The sequence below is a fragment of the Schistocerca serialis genome, chromosome 10 (genome assembly GCF_023864345.2).
Source record: "Schistocerca serialis cubense isolate TAMUIC-IGC-003099 chromosome 10, iqSchSeri2.2, whole genome shotgun sequence".
NCBI classification, from domain to species: Eukaryota; Metazoa; Arthropoda; class Insecta; order Orthoptera; family Acrididae; genus Schistocerca; species Schistocerca serialis.
In genome coordinates, this window is record NC_064647.1 from 244,706,907 (window position 1) to 244,724,683 (window position 17,777).

General features: G+C 43.0%; 1 protein-coding gene across 1 annotated transcript in view; it reads left to right on the plus strand.

Annotated features, from left to right (window-relative positions):
- The first annotated feature begins 3,641 nt into the window (after positions 1 to 3,641).
- Positions 3,642 to 17,777, plus strand: part of LOC126425158 (gamma-interferon-inducible lysosomal thiol reductase-like) — a 108,131-nt gene continuing 93,995 nt past the window's right edge. Inside the window, exon 1 of the mRNA XM_050088108.1 lies at positions 3,642 to 3,764. Coding sequence (XP_049944065.1) covers positions 3,708 to 3,764 — 57 coding nt within the window. The 5' untranslated portion in view covers positions 3,642 to 3,707. The remainder of the gene's footprint in view (positions 3,765 to 17,777) is intronic.

Below are 17,777 nucleotides of genomic sequence, written 5' to 3' on the forward strand. Positions count from 1 at the left end.
TACGTCACGTGAAAATATGGGCAGAGCGAAACATGCGTCAACTTTTCCTTGTAAGTCAGTTTCTGATGCTGTCGCGTGTGTACTCTCTAATCCAATTATGCTCGTCTGGATCGATATTTTTGAGCAGTCAAACCATGTATTTTTCCTGACAGTCGTTATTGCACCACTGTTTTCACAATGTTATTGTAAAGGCATTTCACTATCAGAACTCTTCTTACGAACTTTCATAAACTTCGCCCCCACCGTAAACTACACAATCTCTGCTTTCGCCATCCGGTATTAGTTCATATTTCCGGCAAAAATTGAGACAATTCTCTACGTTACTTTAACTTGGAATTAGACGTCAGACAGTCGGCCGAAGAAACGTCTACGATAACACGCATGCCAGCTCACTACCAATATACACTGAGCAGACAAAGAAACTGATAAATCTGCCTAATGTGGTGTAGGCTCCCCCTCGAACGCGCAGAAGTGCCGTCACACGACATGGCATGGGCTCGACTGATGTCTGAGGTAGTGCTGGAAAGAATTGATTCCACGAATCCTGCAGGGCTGTCCGCAAGAGTGCGAGCGTGTTGAGATCTCCTTTGAACGGCACGTTCCAAGGCATCCCAAACATGCTTTGGGAGTTTGGTGGCCAGCGGAAGTGTTTAAACTCAGAAGAGTATTCCTGGACCCAATCTGTTGTACTTCTGTCACGTTCCACGATTCTCTTCACTCGCCGTTGGTCCCATTCTTGCAGCAATGTCGGAGATTTGATGTTTTACCCGAGTCCTGATATTCGCGGTACACTCGTGAGATGGTTGTACGGTAAAATCTCCACTTCACCGCTACCTCAGAGATGCTGTGTCCCATCGCTCGTGCACCGACTATAACACTACGTTCAAACTCACTTAAATCTTGATAACGTGCCATTGTGGCAGGAGTAACCGATCTAACAACTGCGCCAGATACTTTTGTCGACCGCAGCGTCGTATTCTACCTGTGTACATATCTTTGTATCTGAATACGCGTACCCATACCAGTTTCTTTCGCGCGTCTGTATAAATCCTATGGGTTTCCGTAACAACGCACAGACAATTTATCATAACTCCCACCACCGCAGTTGCCTGATCGATTTACAGTGGCACGTTCGATATCTATGGTTTGGGAGCTATAACGTCGCAGACTGGCTAACTAGCGGTAGAGCTGTATATATTGACGTTATATAAAAAATCCATTTGCCTGCGCTGAAATTCCACCGAGTGCGTATTATTTGTCTCGATCACGTCAAGCAATTAAGTGCTGCTCGGCGTATTTAAACACAGCTACACGTAGGGACACATCAGTTCCTATTCCGGTATTAATCATAGCTTCAGTACATACACAACACTAATATCTCCACTAAAGATTTTCAGTTTACTAGAGCCTAATAGTTCGTAACAGAGCGATAATTTGTTAACGCGGCAGAGAATACTAATGTACGTCGCGTTCCTTGGACAATCAATGTCGTCGCACAGATAATTATTTATTGAATACACAATATTGAATGGACTGAAAGAAGTTATTAACGCAATAATAACATTGGGTGCTGGTTTATTGCACTATTTTCACATCCTAACATTGCCGTAAGGAAGTAGCTTTTCCTATCTAGGTGGAATTAATGACGTATACTTCAGTCCAAGGTATTATGCAATTTCCAGAGTCCATTAACTAATTTTACGAAAGTTAATTCTTTTCTCACAATTCGGTTTCAAAGTTTAGTCCCTATATTGGTCCATCATTAATTGTTTCTAACTTTTGGTAATGTCCAGTCTTTACTGAAAATATTCGATTTAAGACAATTTCGAATCTTTCACTGTCTGTATTCTACGTGATATCCTATTTGAAGTTAGTGATTTACTTCTTGCAAGTTCAGTGCGTCGTTGTAGTTCGCAAATCTTTAGCGTTAAAAAAACAATCTCGTCGCGCTCACGCATACGAGCACACGCTGATGTACGACTTGCTCCGGCAAACTCTCGTAACACAGTAACAGTGCAGGGCTCTTTCTTAGGTATTACACACGATTCTCAAAGAGTAATCATAAGGAGTATTTTTAAAAATCGTTCGTCCTACTCCGTGATTTCTAATTATGGTACTTTCCGATCTACTATGATTTTATTTTGAAACTAATGGGATTCTATCTTTTTTATTTCATTCTTTCCTATCTACGTGCTATTATTCAAGCAACATTATTCCAAAAGGGGCTTTGTTTTTTTCTTTTTTTTGTGAAATTTGGAACTTGATTTTTGGGACTTTTGGGCTTTGGGTACTATTTTTATATTCTTCATTTTTCGTCCGAAGGAAGCGGCGTTATAGAGCGTGAGCTTCGCCCAATACACGTCTCACGTAATAACCATGTGGAGAAAATTCGAGAAATTAGAGCCAATAGCGAAGCTTTCCGGCAGTCTTTCTTCCAAACGTGCCATTCGTGAGTGGAACATAGTCGGAGCTCTCAGTTAGTGGCACAATAAGTACCCTCCACCACACACCAGTAGGTGGCGTGTGGAGTATGATGTAGATGTAGGCAAACATCCCTGGAAAGGACCAGTAGCTGAAATACCGCGGTAGCTGAGGCTACGGAAAAATCGCTCCTTTCGGAGTATAGCGTCCCCAGCGAAATAATACGAAAATATTAAAAAAAACAGTATTTATAAAGAAGAGACATTTAAAAATTGAATAATATGTATTTTTATCATTTCTCTGTGTAAGTTTCGAGGGCAAAGAAATATAACAAAATGATCTAAAGAGACGACAAGATACGCTCTTTTGTTAATTTTTCAGTCGTCTTCACTTCTTCTCTTGTCTTGATTGCGTGTAGACGGACATCTTGCGAATGCTGGCAAATGTAAGTATATTTGTATGAATTAAGCAGATAATATATTGATTTAATATTATTGTGCACTTTTAATTTGTAAGAGGTGATCCCGATTTCATGCCTGCCTTCCTTGAATTAACCTGCATTCGAGTAATTTACAATTCAACAATCGCAGCGGCCGATGCAGCTAACGACGCCATTACGTGGCGATATTAACTTATAAAAATTTAGCGGAAGCGAAAAACTCGCCCACTATTAACATAATATTCATTTTTCTCCACAGCCGCCCGACGTTGCAGAAAATACGTAGCTTTAAGGTACTTATTTTCAGTACCACAGCCGAGAGTTAGAGCCAGGACTCCGACTACAATGCAATAGTTAACGGAGGCAAGAAAAAAAATTCTCGCGCATGTGTGGGCCGCAGTTGTAATTAATAACTAAAGATCTTTTGCTTTAAAGTGAGCTGACTAGCCGAGGAAATTAATATGAAAAGTTTATTACATTGTTCAGCTTATATGCTCATGTTTTAAGATTCAGTGAGTCTAACGTTCATTAACGTAACAAATAATTTGAGATTAATATTGTTAAAAAGGAGAACTTCGGGAAAACATGTAATCGTAAATCAAAATTGAATGAAATATCATTTTTATTAAGGCCCACCACGTAAGTCGCCAACAATCAAAATAATAATAATGATATATTAAATTACGACGGCCGACGGACGCGGGAGGAGCCAGTGCCGGCTGCTTGGTGCGTTATCGCAGGCCCGGGTCACTGAGGTGATGTAAACACACACAAGGCGGGGATCTGGACCGCACGCGCCGCGCCAGTGTCTTCTGCGGACGGGCGGGCAGCAGAAGCCGGAGCCGCCATGTTAGCTCCCTGGCTGCTAGTTTCCGCGTGTCTGGTGCGGCTGCTCAGCGCCCAGGTAGGCCTCAGTTGCTTTGTCGCAGCTGCTGCTTCTGTCCCAGAGGGGAGGCGGCTGACCGGCTCTTTCCGCACCGTCACGTCCCACTAGGGAATCTAGCACAGTGCAACTCTGCGCCAGTGCTACAACTCTCCGATTTAATTCTTTGCACAGAAGCGTACGGAGAGTGGAAATGCTCTAAACGGCTTTCCAGTTCTGGATTTGCTCTAAAAGCGTAAAACCGTAGAGAAAAATGTTTCAAACATTCAATTCTAGCGTCCGATACCACCCTTCAGCTTTGACCACTGACGTCCTGTGTAACGTAATTTTCCGATGCGAAGGATGTAAGTGGCCTCTTATTAAATGCTATCTGTGGTTGTGTTAGTAACTGGCGGAAATTGTGTTGTTTATTACAGATACGTCTCGCTATTTCAGTGACAGCGGTTAGGCACGAATCTGAGAGGACAGATAAATTTGCTCCGACCGTAACGATTAACAATCGTATTTATAATCTTCGTCCTAAAAAATATTTGGCTACTTACTTCCAAATGCGGCATAATTTTCGAAGGTGAAGTTGATAGGAACCTAAGAGAACAGCTTACATAGCTCCGAGAGCAACGATCTACAATCGTAATCTATGATCCCACAAATATTTCTTTTTTCTTTTCGAATGTGGCACGAGTTCCAACGATGAGGTGGGATAGGAACCTAAGAAGACAGCTGTGTAGGTCGATTGTAGTTCTCCATCCCACGGTTCGTTATTTTTGGTGACTTTTCATTATGTGTGTATTCTTCTTACTTTGAGGACTGTACGAGGTGCATTCAAGTTCTAAGGCCTCCGATTTTTTTTCTAATTAACTACTCACCCGAAATCGATGAAGCTGGCGTTACTTCTCGACGTAATCACCCTACAGACGTACACATTTTTCACAACGCTGACGCCATGAATCCATGGCAGCGGCGAAGGCTTCTTTAGGAGTCTGTTTTGACCACTGGAAAATCGCTGAGGCAATAGCAGCACGGCTGGTGAATGTGCGGCCATTGTTGGAAAAAGCCGAAAGTCACTAGGAGCCAGGTCAGGTGAGTAGGGAGCATGAGGAATCACTTCAAAGTTGTTATCACGAAGAAACTGTTGCGTAACATTAGCTCGATGTGCGGGTGCGTTGTCTTGGTGAAACAGCACATGTGCAGCCCTTCCCGGACGTTTTTGTTGCAGTGCAGGAAGGAATTTGTTCTTCAAAACATTTTCGTAGGATGCACCTGTTACCGTAGTGCCCTTTGGAACGCAATGGGTAAGTATTACGCCCTCGCTGTCCCAGAACATGGACACCATCATTTTTTCAGCACTGGCAGTTACCCGAAATTTTTTTGGTGGCGGTGAATCTGTGTGCTTCCATTGAGCTGACTGGCGCTTTGTTTCTGGATTGAAAAATGGCATCCACGTCTCATCCATTGTCACAACCGATGAAAAGAAAGTCCCATTCATGCTGTCGTTGCGCGTCAACATTGCTTGGCAACGTGCCACACGGGCAGCCGTGTGGTCGTCCGTCAGCATTCGTGGCACCCACCTGGATGACACTTTTCGCATTTTCAGGTCGTCATGCAGGATTGTGTGCACAGAACCCACAGAAATGCCAACTCTGGAGGCGATCTTTTCAACAGTCATTCGGCGATCCCCCAAAACAATTCTCTCCACTTTCTCGATCGTGTCGTCAGACCGGCTTGTGCGAGCCCGAGGTTGTTTCAGTTTGTTGTCACACGATGTTCTGCCTTCATTAAACTGTCGCACCCGCGAACGCACTTTCGACACATCCATAACTCCATCACCACATGTCTCCTTCAACTGTCGATTAATTTCAATTGGTTTCACACCACGCAAATTCAGAAAACGAATGATTGCACGCTGTTCAAGTAAGGAAAACGTCGTCATTTTAAGTATTTAAAACAGTTCTCATTCTCGACGCTGGCGGTAAAATTCCATCTGCCGTACGGTGCTGCCATCTCTGGGACGTATTGACAATGAACGCGGCCTCATTTTAAAACAATGCGCATGTTTCTATCTCTTTCGAGTCCGGAGAAAAAAAATCGGAGGCATTAGAACTTGAATGCACCTCGTAGTTCCTTCTCTTAATTGTCGCACAGATGACAAAATGGTAGATGACAGAGGGACAGAAAAACAATTAAAATCGCTCAAAAGAGGAAAGGTCGCTGGACCTGATGGGACACCAGTTCGATTTTACACAGAGTACGCGAAGGAACTTGCCCCCCTTCTTGCAGTGGCGTACCGTAGGTCTCTAGAAGACCATAGCGTTCCAAAAGATTGGAAAAGGGCACAGGTCATCCCCGTTTCTGAGAAGGGACGTCGAACAGATGTGCAGAACTACAGGCCTATATCTCTAACGTCGATCAGTTGTAGAATTTTGGAACACTTATTATTTCGAGTATAATGACTTTTCTGGGGACTAGAAATCTGCAGGAATCAGCATGGGTTTCGAAAAATACGATCGTGTGAAACCCAGCTCGCGCTATTCCTCCACGAGACTCAGAGGGCCGTAGACACGGGTTCCCAGGGAGATGCCGTGTTTCTTGACTTCCGCAAGGCGTTTGATACAGTTCCCCCACAGTCGTTTAATGTACAAAGTAAGAACATATGGACTGTCAGACCAATTGTGTGATAGGATTGAAGAGTTCCTAGATAACAGAACGCAGTATGATATTCTCAATGGAGAGAAGTCTTCCGAAGTAAGAGTGATTTCAGGTGTGCCGCATGGGAATGTCGTAGGACCGTTGCTATTCACAATATATATAAATGACCTAGTGGATGACATCGGGAGTTCACTGAGGCTTTTTGCGGGTGATGCTGTAGTATATCGAGAGGTTGTAACAATGGAAAATTGTACTGAAATGGAGGAGGATCTGCAACGAATTGACGCATGGTGCAGGGGATGGCAATTGAATCTCAGTGTAGACAAGTGTAATGTGCTGCGAATACGTAGAAAGAAAGATCCTTTATCATTTAGCTACAATATAGCAGCTCAGCAACTGGAAGCAGTTAATCCCATAAATTATCTGGGAGTAGGCATTAGGAGTGATTTAAAATGGAATGACCAAATAAAATTAATCGTTGGTAAAGCAGATGCCATACTGAGATTCATTGGAAGAATCCTAAGTAAATGCAGTCCCAAAACAAAGGAAGTAGGTTACAGTACACTTGTTCGCCCACTGATTGAATATTGCTCAGCAGTGTGGGATTATTACCAGATAGGGTTGATAGAAGAGATAGAGAAGATCCAACGGAGAGCAGCGCGCTTCGTTACAGGATCATTTATTAATCGGGAAAACGTTTCGGAGATGATAGATAAACTCCAGTGGAAGACTCTGCATGAGAGACGCTCAGTAGCTCGGTACGGGCTTTTGTTGAAGTTTCGAGAACATATCTTCACGGAGGAGTAATGCAGTACATTGCTCCCTCCTACGTATATCTCTCGAAGAGACCATGAGGATAAAATCAGAGAGATTAGAGCCCACACAGAGGCATACCGACAATCCTTCTTCCCGCGAATAATACGAGACTGGAATAGAAGGGAGAACCGATAGAGGCACTCAAGGTACCCTCCGTCACACACCGTTAGGTGGCTTGCGGAGTATGGATGTAGATGTAGATGTAGATTTTGTTGATTCTCGTCCCTGTACTTATGCTACATGAGTCATCTGTAGTTGTCGATTCCAACGTTTGTTATTTTCGCGTTTTTGGAGTAGCATAGAGAGTGATACGAAAGAGTTAAATCGCTAACGAAACAATTCAAAGCCAGTAAAAATCACCAGAAATAACGAAACGTGAAATCGACGGTTACATTGAGACGGTGCATGACAATACTTACAGATCGCGCACTATGCACCAACTGACAAGGGAACCTCCCCATCGCACCCCCGTCAGATTTAGTTATAAGTTGGCACAGTGGGTAGGCCTTGAAAAACTGAACACAGATCAATCGAGAAAACAGGATGAAGTTGTGTGGAACTGTGAAAAAAATTAGTAAAATATACAAACTGAGCAGTCCATGCGAAGGTAAGCAACATCAAGGTGGATGTTAGCTTCGGAGCGCCGTGGTCCCGTGGTTAGCGTGAGTAAATGCGGAACGAGAAGTCCTTGGTTCAAGTCTTCCCTGCGCTGAAAACTTTACTTTCTTTATTTTCGCAAAGTTATGATCTGTCCGTTTGTTCATTGATGTCTCTGTTCACTGTAATAAGTTTAGTGTCTGTGTTTTGCGACCGCACCGCAAAACCGTGCGATTAGTAGACGAAAGGACGTGCCTCTCCAATGGGAACCGAAAACATTTGATCGCAAGGTCATAGGTCAACCGATTCATCCACAGGAAAACACGTCTGATATATTCTATACGACACTGGTGACGGCATGTGCATCACATGACAGAAATATGTTGTCGACCCAGCTAACTTGTACACTTAGCGAATGGGTAAAAAGATTCTTCTACCTTGTCCGATTTAGGTTTTCTTGTGGATGTGATAATCACTCCCAAAAAAGTGATGTAAACATAAGAGTTTGTCACATAAACTGAAAACAAAAAATTAAACTTTTCACTCGAGGGAAGACTTGAACCTAGGACCTCTCGTTCAGTAGCTGCTCTCGCTAACCACGGGACCACGGCACTCCTTGACACGCGTTCTCCTTGATGTTGCATATCTTCGCATGGACTACTCAGTTTGTATATTTTACTGATTTTTTTCATAGTTCCGTACAACTTCTTCCTGTTTTCTCGATTGATCTGTGTTCAGTTTTTCAAGGCCTATCCACTGTGCCAACTTATAACTAAATCTGAGGGGGGTGCGATGGGGAGGTTCCCTTGTGAGTAGTACAAAAAGTGGCACCAGGAATACAAATATTGTAACAAACCATTGCACACACCTACAGCCAAAACGTGAAAAACAATGGACCATGAAGTAGGTAACTGGAATTGATATATACAGGGTGCTGTAAAATTCCACTTCCAAGTTTGTAGGACGGGAACGAACCGTTTCCTTGCTGCAGCCGTTTGAAAACTTGTTTGCTAGTTAGGTATGCAACAGGGTTGCCTTGGTGGAGGGGTGCTTACATCAGATCGACCGATGTCATTTGACGTCTGTCCTGCCTCTCTCGCCTGGTTCGAGCCTCACTGAGGTGTCTGAGTGTTAGAGCAACACGGTAGAGTACATGTTTGCAGAATACACCGACACGATCCTTATGTATGGGCGAAGCTCGCGGTAATGGAATAGCTGCTCGTCGCCTTTATCAAGATCGTTATCCACAACGTTCGACTCCATCGCATACGCTTTTCGCCACAGTTACCCAACAGCTTCAAGAAAGGGGCTCCTTCGCCGTAACCATGCGTGGCCATGGTGCTCCAAAGAGACGCCGCACACCCGAATGGGAAGGGGCCGTACTGCGTCACGTTGAAGAGAACCCGTCGAGGGTACACGAGTGATTGCGCACCCAATGGATGTTGGTCCCAGCGCCGGCTAATATGTTCTGCAAGACCAACAACTACATCCATACCGCCTCGAGAGGGTACAGTCACTGATGCCAGCCGATTATGCATCATTCGTTCTGTACGCAGTTTCTGCACCGCTGCATCAACGAGCCCCTAGCATTTCCGCGGCGCATTCTCTTCGCAGATGAATGTAAATTGACTAGCGATTGTATTCTCAATTCTCTAAACAACCATGTTTGGGCAGACGAAAACCCACATGCCACGCTTGGCTCTGAGCACTATGGGACCTAACATCTGAGGTCATCAGTCGCCTAGAACTTAAAACAACTTAACCTAACTAACCTAAGGACATCACACACTTCCATGCCCGAGGCAGGACTCGAACCTGCGACTGTAACAGTCGGGCGGTTCCGGACTGAAGCACCTAGAACCGCTCGGCCACCACAGACGCATGCCACGCTTGTCCATGGATTGCAACACGGGTTTTGTATCAGTGTGTGGGCAGGTATTCTGGATGGTAATGTTATAGAATCACACACGCTTCCACCCAAGCTCTCGAGCCCCGTCTACTTAACATTCCTACAGCAAGTGTTTCTGTTTGCTGTGGCAGTGAACATCCGTCAAGATATGTGATTTCAGCACGCCGGCGTATCCGCTCATTTTTCAGGCCATGTTTGGGAACATATGGACCAAAGATTCGGACACAGATGGATGGGCCGAAGTGGTCCAATCGTGTGGCCTCGGCGATCACTGGATTTGACTGCACTGTACTTTCTCCTCTGCTGCAGTATGCATGGTTTGGTTTGGAGACTCCTGTAGAGACAGAAGAAGATCTCGGGGCGCGAGTTGTGGTCGGTGCGGCACGCACTGCAGACGCACCAGGCGTGGCAGAGCGTGTGTACCACAACGTCATTTGTAGGTACAATTCGTGGCACCGAACTTGGTGGTAGCCGCATCGAACCTTACTTGTGGTAGGTCGCAATGCTCACCCTCCTTTGTAAAGCACAAAAACGTTTTAACTGGAAACAACAGTGTTTGTGGAAACCGATTAAGTTCCATTTTTGTTTCTTTGTTTGTTAATGAGTGCAATTGTAAAACAAGTGATGTACTAAGTCGCACCTAATAAATTACTTTTAAAAGTGGTTGCGTTACCAACATGTTTTCAAGTTGTTGTAGCACGGAAACGATACGTTTTTGGACATGGTTCCAGTTCAAAATATTATCTACTCACTGTCCTCTGCAAGTCCTAGAAGTTCGTAAGGGGCATTTTAGAGCACCATGTGTACTTAAATTCTAGTCATAGATTCCAGGGTCTGTTATTTGTCGCAATAGTACAGAAAGCTGCAGAGAAACAGAAATTATATTGAAAAGAATTGCATATATCTACTGCAAAAACAGAAAATGTTTTTATTTCTCGAAGTAGTGCAGAGTGCAAAAGCAAATACCAATACACAAACCTACTGTGCACTGTTTTGGAATTTTAATATGTGGTATCGTTCTGATTTTCATTTTCACGTTCCTTCATTATGTTATGTTCATTAAGTTGTTAATTTCGTAATTGTATTGTAACGCTTCCTCTACTGCTGCAAAAATGTTGTAAATAATAAACCTTGGAACCAGTTCGAAGGTTTCTTGTTTATCGCTGTAGTGCAGAAAGCAAAACCAAAAATAGAAATCCTGTAACAAAGAACTGTACACAATACTGAAAAAAAAGATAAAAATTATGAATTTTTGAATCGATAACTACAAATGTCGTATAGAGCTCAATTCCAGTTACCGTGCCCAATATCTGGTATTTACTCGTGGACTTTCGATACTTGTGTAGCGCATTTTATTTCACGAATTCTGTGTTGCTTTTCCCTTATTTTCTGCTTATGTCCTTCTTATGTTTCCTTTCATTACTATTTATTTCATTTTGTTGTTACTGCGTCAAATTTTATTTCGTCCCCACCCAAAATCTTCACTTTCCCGCTTAGCCCCTTAGAATCAGTACTTATTACTAAGAATAAATGCAGTCCGTGGTATTTCGATTTTACTATGCGTGATATTGTAGTGCACTTTAAAGGTCGCTTGTGGTTCTTTCACTTACTCGCGTAAAATATGATAATTTATTTCAAGGATGTATGTTTCATTTTTTTCTGTTGTTACTTTCTTTTACGATACCTCAGTTTCATTGCGATATAACTCGGGGCTATGTAATCAATCGCGTGAACTGCGATGGTATTTTGTCGTATGTATGTGTACTACCTTCTTTTTGTGACAAATTCCATTGTTTACAAATAAGCCTCGTTGTCTTCAGACGTCGCCTCTATGTAGCAAGTTTGGCATAGGTATGAGGTCATTGCTCAAATTAGATGCTAGAATACATCTTCATTTTTTTCCAGAAACACGTTTCCACTTCTAGACTTGTTCCACGTGTAAAATCGTAGAGAAAATATTTCAAACTTTCATTACTATTAGGTGCATGATCTTTGTGCCAAGCCTGGAGTACCATCGTCTAAAGCTATGAACCCGTTTCATGTAATTCCAATGGATTCAAGTGACTTCTTTGATTTTTAAAGATGCTGCTGAAACATTGTTGTCAATGCAGGCTTGTAAGTTGTCCAAATGCAGTGTGATCACATGCCCATTCATCTCAAATTCCTATTATAAATTCTCACTCTGACACACAGCTGTGGAAAAAGTCAATGTATTCAACAGAGGAAAGATCGTGGCAGATGTATACCATGCCGTACTTCTGAAAGATCAGCCATGTTTATCAGTTGCAAAACGGCACACAGAGTCTTACGGTAAGGTTCGCAACGCCTGATCCCGACAATGGAGTTACGTAAGAAACAGAAGACAATATTGAAAGATTTAATTTCGTTACTTTATGGTAAAAAATGTAAAAGAAATGAGACATACTTTTGTTGGCAAATTTCTACTATAGTTAAAATATTTGTGCTGCGGTGGTATTTCCGTGCTTGTATTGCCAGAAAACATAATGCCTCTATTTTACTGACAGTCGTGACAAAAACTTTCTCATTGGCGTTTGGAGCCACTGACTTACAACGTCCTCAATAAATTATTTATTTTCTAATTTGTCTCATTATATTTGGAGTGATGAGGTGTACAGCATAATTCTGTGCTATCTTCTCAATTTTTTTGGATGCAACTCAGTAATGTAGAAAAAGGCATGCATTGTGTTTTTTTATTCTCCTGATAAATGTGAGATTTGACACTCAGAACGTTTCTGACTGCCACTTTCCGTATCTCGATAAGTAATGTGCTCTTCTCTACGTAACTGATCCTCGTACGTCATGTCTCGTTCAGGGTACTGCAGGACACGGGAAAATTCAGTTGAGAAAAGTACGACGACTAAATGTTCTTGATCATAGTAGGCTTAGCCCTACATATTTTATGGTTAAATAACATGAAACAGAAATATGTATCAGTATGTAATATAAGCTACACGTGACTTGACAGCTTGGTCCCGGCGGAGGTTCGAGTCCTCCCTCGGGCATGGGTGTGTGTGTTTGTCCTTAGGATAATTTAGGTTAAGTAGTGTGTAAGCTTAGGGACTGATGACCTTAGCAGTTATGTCCCATAAGATTTCACACACATTTGAACATTAAAAAAAAAAAAACTTGACAGCTGCATGTCGCATCGACTTTGGTGACCCCACGTTGGAAAACAATACACAGTCGCCTCTGACGAATGCACGCAGCTGTTTGCCACTGCTTTCTGTAGTGCGACAGGGAGCATTAGCTGTTACACGAACTTGCAGACATGCATTTAATGAACAGGGTACGGCAGCAAGGAGAAGACTGAACGTAAAGAGAAGAGTTTCGCAGCAGCCGGCATCCTAATGGGGAGAAATTCGACCGCACGTAGAGAGGCTGTGGAACGTTATTCAGTTTTTACATAATTGTGTTCTGTAACTACACTGCGTTTATATCAATATATTTATTTACTTGTTTCATCTATCTGATATTCCGAGAATTTAATGACGACAAAAAATATTGACAGAGTCTTGCACCTACTTTTTAATCTCTCCGAAACCTCAGGAGCATAAGATAGTAAGTTTTTGTTGTGACAGAAAACTTAATTGCTGGGTAGGAGGTAAGGTGAATTACGTCTTTTTTTATTGAGTATTATAAACTATGCGATTCAGTTTTTTTACAGTTGCAATATGCGTTACTCAAATAATTCTTTTCATTTATCTCTGAAAGTTTTAAGCTTTTACAGAAGAATATATGGATCACAGAGAGAAATCTCTGTAATTTCCTGTGAGTAGATACTTATTTGTTCTGAATTATAACTTCAAGTTACAATAGAAATCATTTGTGTACAAAATAAACAGTGGATATTACTCTATGAAACACCCATGTTATCGTTTTGTACATACGTAGTCATTTTGCAAACTTTGGAGCTGTATAATTACGGGATGATAACCTAAGTCAGGAGAAAGGTAGGTAGCATTTCAAGTACTAATTTGATAGCAACTTAGCGATATGTTTTATTGGCTGGCTGTGTACGTCGTAATGTACCTGATCCATGAGTCGGAGTTTCCGTTTAATTATTTCAGATTTAACAATAAGCTACGTACAATTTATGAAAAAGCAACTTTTCATCTCTTAAATCAGTTCTTCGAAATTTGTAGGTAGCATGTATCTCCAACTGATGTTGGAATATTTCTGCATCGGATCGTCTTATGTTCAGTAATGGGTGTATTAAACTACGTGAAAACTGGTCCTAATCTGAGTTTTCTAGACCACGCCTTCTTATTTCGAATGTCACGAAATAGACTGTGTGGGACTCTTTTGACGGTATAAAACGTTTCGGACTGCTGCCCAGTTTGGTCCACTGCCACAGCAATGTGGTACTGCGTCTCTGTGGCATTCCGTCTCTTTGGTCACTGTGGGCAGAAACTTCCGAGACACCGACTCGTTTAAGCCACGGATAGCTGGCCAGTACTCTCGACAAAGAATTGTTCGCACAGTAGAGTTTGATGAGATGGTGTAGCATCGTGTGGGAGAAGATTCGTCAGTAACCACCCGTCAGCTTGCCCGTGAAACGTTCGTTTGGAAGAAAAGTATGTGAAGAGTAATGCTGGAGTGAAGTCACACCCTGCCATACACAATGTCTACTAGCACTGCAGACAAATGGTTTACAACGTGGAGTTCAGTTCTGCCAACACTGCACTGGCGCGTTGCCGTTTGCTTAAATTTCGGCATCTTCGGACGACGTTTGTTTTATGATTTTTATGCCGTTTCGCAGAGCTCTGAATATTATTCGGAAGTTACCTGGACCAATAGGTGTGGCAAAAGCAGCGAGAACGTCTTTGTAATGCTGGAATTGCCTCACAGATGACGAAATTTCGTCTGTTATAATTTTGTGTACAAATCAGTAAACTTAGAGCGTCAAAGCTTCATTCCAACGTGAGAGAGACGTAAAACAAATAGACATAATTGAATTGAAAGCCTTCGTCGGTCTCTTAGTTTTAGCTGGAGTAAACAAAAGCAACAGACGAAGCTTAGAGGATCTGTGGGGAGCTGATGGGGAGACATGGAGAAATTTCACCTCGTAATGACCATAAAACGTTTCAAATTTACTATGTGGTGATTTGACAATCGTGCAACTCGGGATGAAAGGAGACGATTAGACAAGATAACAGCGATTCGGAAATATTTTCTATATTTGTAGAGAACTGCCAGAAATCCTATACCCTCGGAGAAAATGCTACAGTAGATGAGTAACTGGAAGGATTCTGTTGAAGGTGCGGTTTTCGCCAATATATACCTAGTAAACCAAACAAATATGGAATTAAGATACATGCTCTTGTGGATTCCCAAGTATTTTATCCATGTAATTTGGAAATATATGCTGGGTTGCTGCCAGAAAAATTATATCACGTAATCAATAAACCTTCCGATGTTGTTCTGTTCAGTCAGGTCGAAATGTGACTGCAGGCAACTGGTTTACTAGTATTGGCTTGATAGAAGAGTTACGAAGGAAAAATGTTTCTTTTGTTGGAACTATGAAGAAAGACAAGCGTGAGGTTCCTCAGGAGTTTGCTACCTGTAAAAGTAGGGCTTCCAACAGTTCACGTTTTGGCTTCAAGAAAGGTTGTATTCTAAATCCCTATGTTCCTAGAAAGGGGAAGTGTGTGATCCTAGCATCAAGTTTACATGATAATTCAGTAGATGCTGACAATGGAGATAAACTAAAATCATCGATTGTAACATTCTACACTCCTGGAAATGGAAAAAAGAACACATTGACACCGGTGTGTCAGACCCACCATACTTGCTCCGGACACTGCGAGAGGGCTGTACAAGCAATGTTCACACGCACGGCACAGCGGACACGCCAGGAACCGCGGTGTTGGCCGTCGAATGGCGCTAGCTGCGCAGCATTTGTGCACCGCCGCCGTCAGTGTCAGCCAGTTTGCCGTGGCATACGGAGCTCCATCGCAGTCTTTAACACTGGTAGCATGCCGCGACAGCGTGGACGTGAACCGTATGTGCAGTTGACGGATTTGAGCGAGGGCGTATAGTGGGCATGCGGGAGGCCAGGTGGACGTACCGCCGAATTGCTCAACACGTGGGGCGTGAGGTCTCCACAGTACATCGATGTTGTCGCCAGTGGTCGGCGGAAGGTGCACGTGCCCGTCGACCTGGGACCGGACCGCAGCGACGCACGGATGCACGCCAAGACCGTAGGATCCTACGCAGTGCCGTAGGGGACCGCACCGCTACTTCCCAGCAAATTAGGGACACTGTTGCTCCTGGGGTATCGGCGAGGACCATTCGCAACCGTCTCCATGAAGCTGGGCTACGGTCCCGCACACCGTTAGGCCGTCTTGCGCTCACGCCCCAACATGACAACAGGGACGAATGGAGACGTGTCGTCTTCAGCGATGAGAGTCGCTTCTGCCTTGGTGCCAATGATGGTCGTATGCGTGTTTGGCGCCGTGCAGGTGAGCGCCACAATCAGGACTGCATACGACCGAGGCACACAGGGCCAACACCCGGCATCATGGTGTGGGGAGCGATCTTCTACACTGGCCGTACACCACTGGTGATCGTCGAGGGGACACTGAATAGTGCACGGTACATCCAAACCGTCATCGAACCCATCGTTCTACCATTCCTAGACCGGCAAGGGAACTTGCTGTTCCAGCAGGACAATGCACGTCCGCGTGTATCCCGTGCCACCCAACGTGCTCTAGAAGGTGTAAGTCAACTACCCTGGCCAGCAAGATCTCCGGATCTGTCCCCCACTGAGCATGTTTGGGACTGGATGAAGCGTCGTCTCACGCGGTCTGCACGTCCAGCACGAACGCTGGTCCAACTGAGGCGCCAGGTGGAAATGGCATGGCAAGCCGTTCCACAGGACTACATCCAGCATCTCTACGAGCGTGTCCATGGGAGAATAGCAGCCTGCATTGCTGCGAAAGGTGGATATACACTGTACTAGTGCCGACATTGTGCATGCTCTGTTGCCTGTGTCTATGTGCCTGTGGTTCTGTCAGTGTGATCATGTGATGTATCTGACCCCAGGAATGTGTCAATAAAGTTTCCCCTTCCTGGGACAATGAATTCACGGTGTTCTTATTTCAATTTCCAGGAGTGTATAATAGCATCAAAGGTGAAGTCGATACTACGGATAAGTTGACCTCTTCGTACAATGTTGCAAGAAGCGTGAGCCGTTGGCCCATGGTTATATTTTTTGCAGTGATCAATATGAGTGGAATCAGTGCACAAGTAATCTATTGTGGGAACAATGAGAATTGTATCAGAAGAAAAGGATTTCTGAAACGACTATCTCGTACATTAATTCTACCTCACTTGGTTCGAAGAAGTTAAGACACGACAAGGAGTTCACAGGAATCTTCAACTGAGGCTGCAACATTATAGGCCAACGTGTGAAGATGAAGCAGAAGACGAAAGCAGAAAAGGAGAAAAAACAACTGAAAGCAAGAGTAATAGGTGTAATACCTGCACAGTAAATAAAAAACTGACAAAATATTGTTGCAAAATGTGTCAAAAGCCAATCTGTTTGATGCACATTGAACCATTTTGTTCTGACTGTGGTAAAATTCCTCATATCGTACCGCAGTCCAAAAGTGACGATGATACAACTGAATAAGTAATGTTACCATTGTTATTTTGCTATAATATCATCTTTGCGTTTCTGTAAAGATATTTGTCATTTATAATGAGTTTAATTAGTGAAATGTAATAAAGAAGCAAGTGAAAAAAAGGCGATGTTATCATTTGTTACCACAATCCAACACTGAGGAAAAGAAATCTGAATGAATGATATTTCTATTGCTGTTGTGCTCTTATGTCTTGTTTGTCTTTCTTTAAAGATATTTTTTAATTTATTGTAGGTTTTGTCAATGAAATTTAAAAAGTAATCACGTGAATAAGAGATATGATCAATTTGATACACCGCCCTCGATCTCTTTGAAAGTCGCCAGCTCTGTCTTCTTATCTCGTGTTTTCTTTCTACTGAAAATCTCGTGCTTGTACTCTTGTTAACTTTACTATTACAGAGA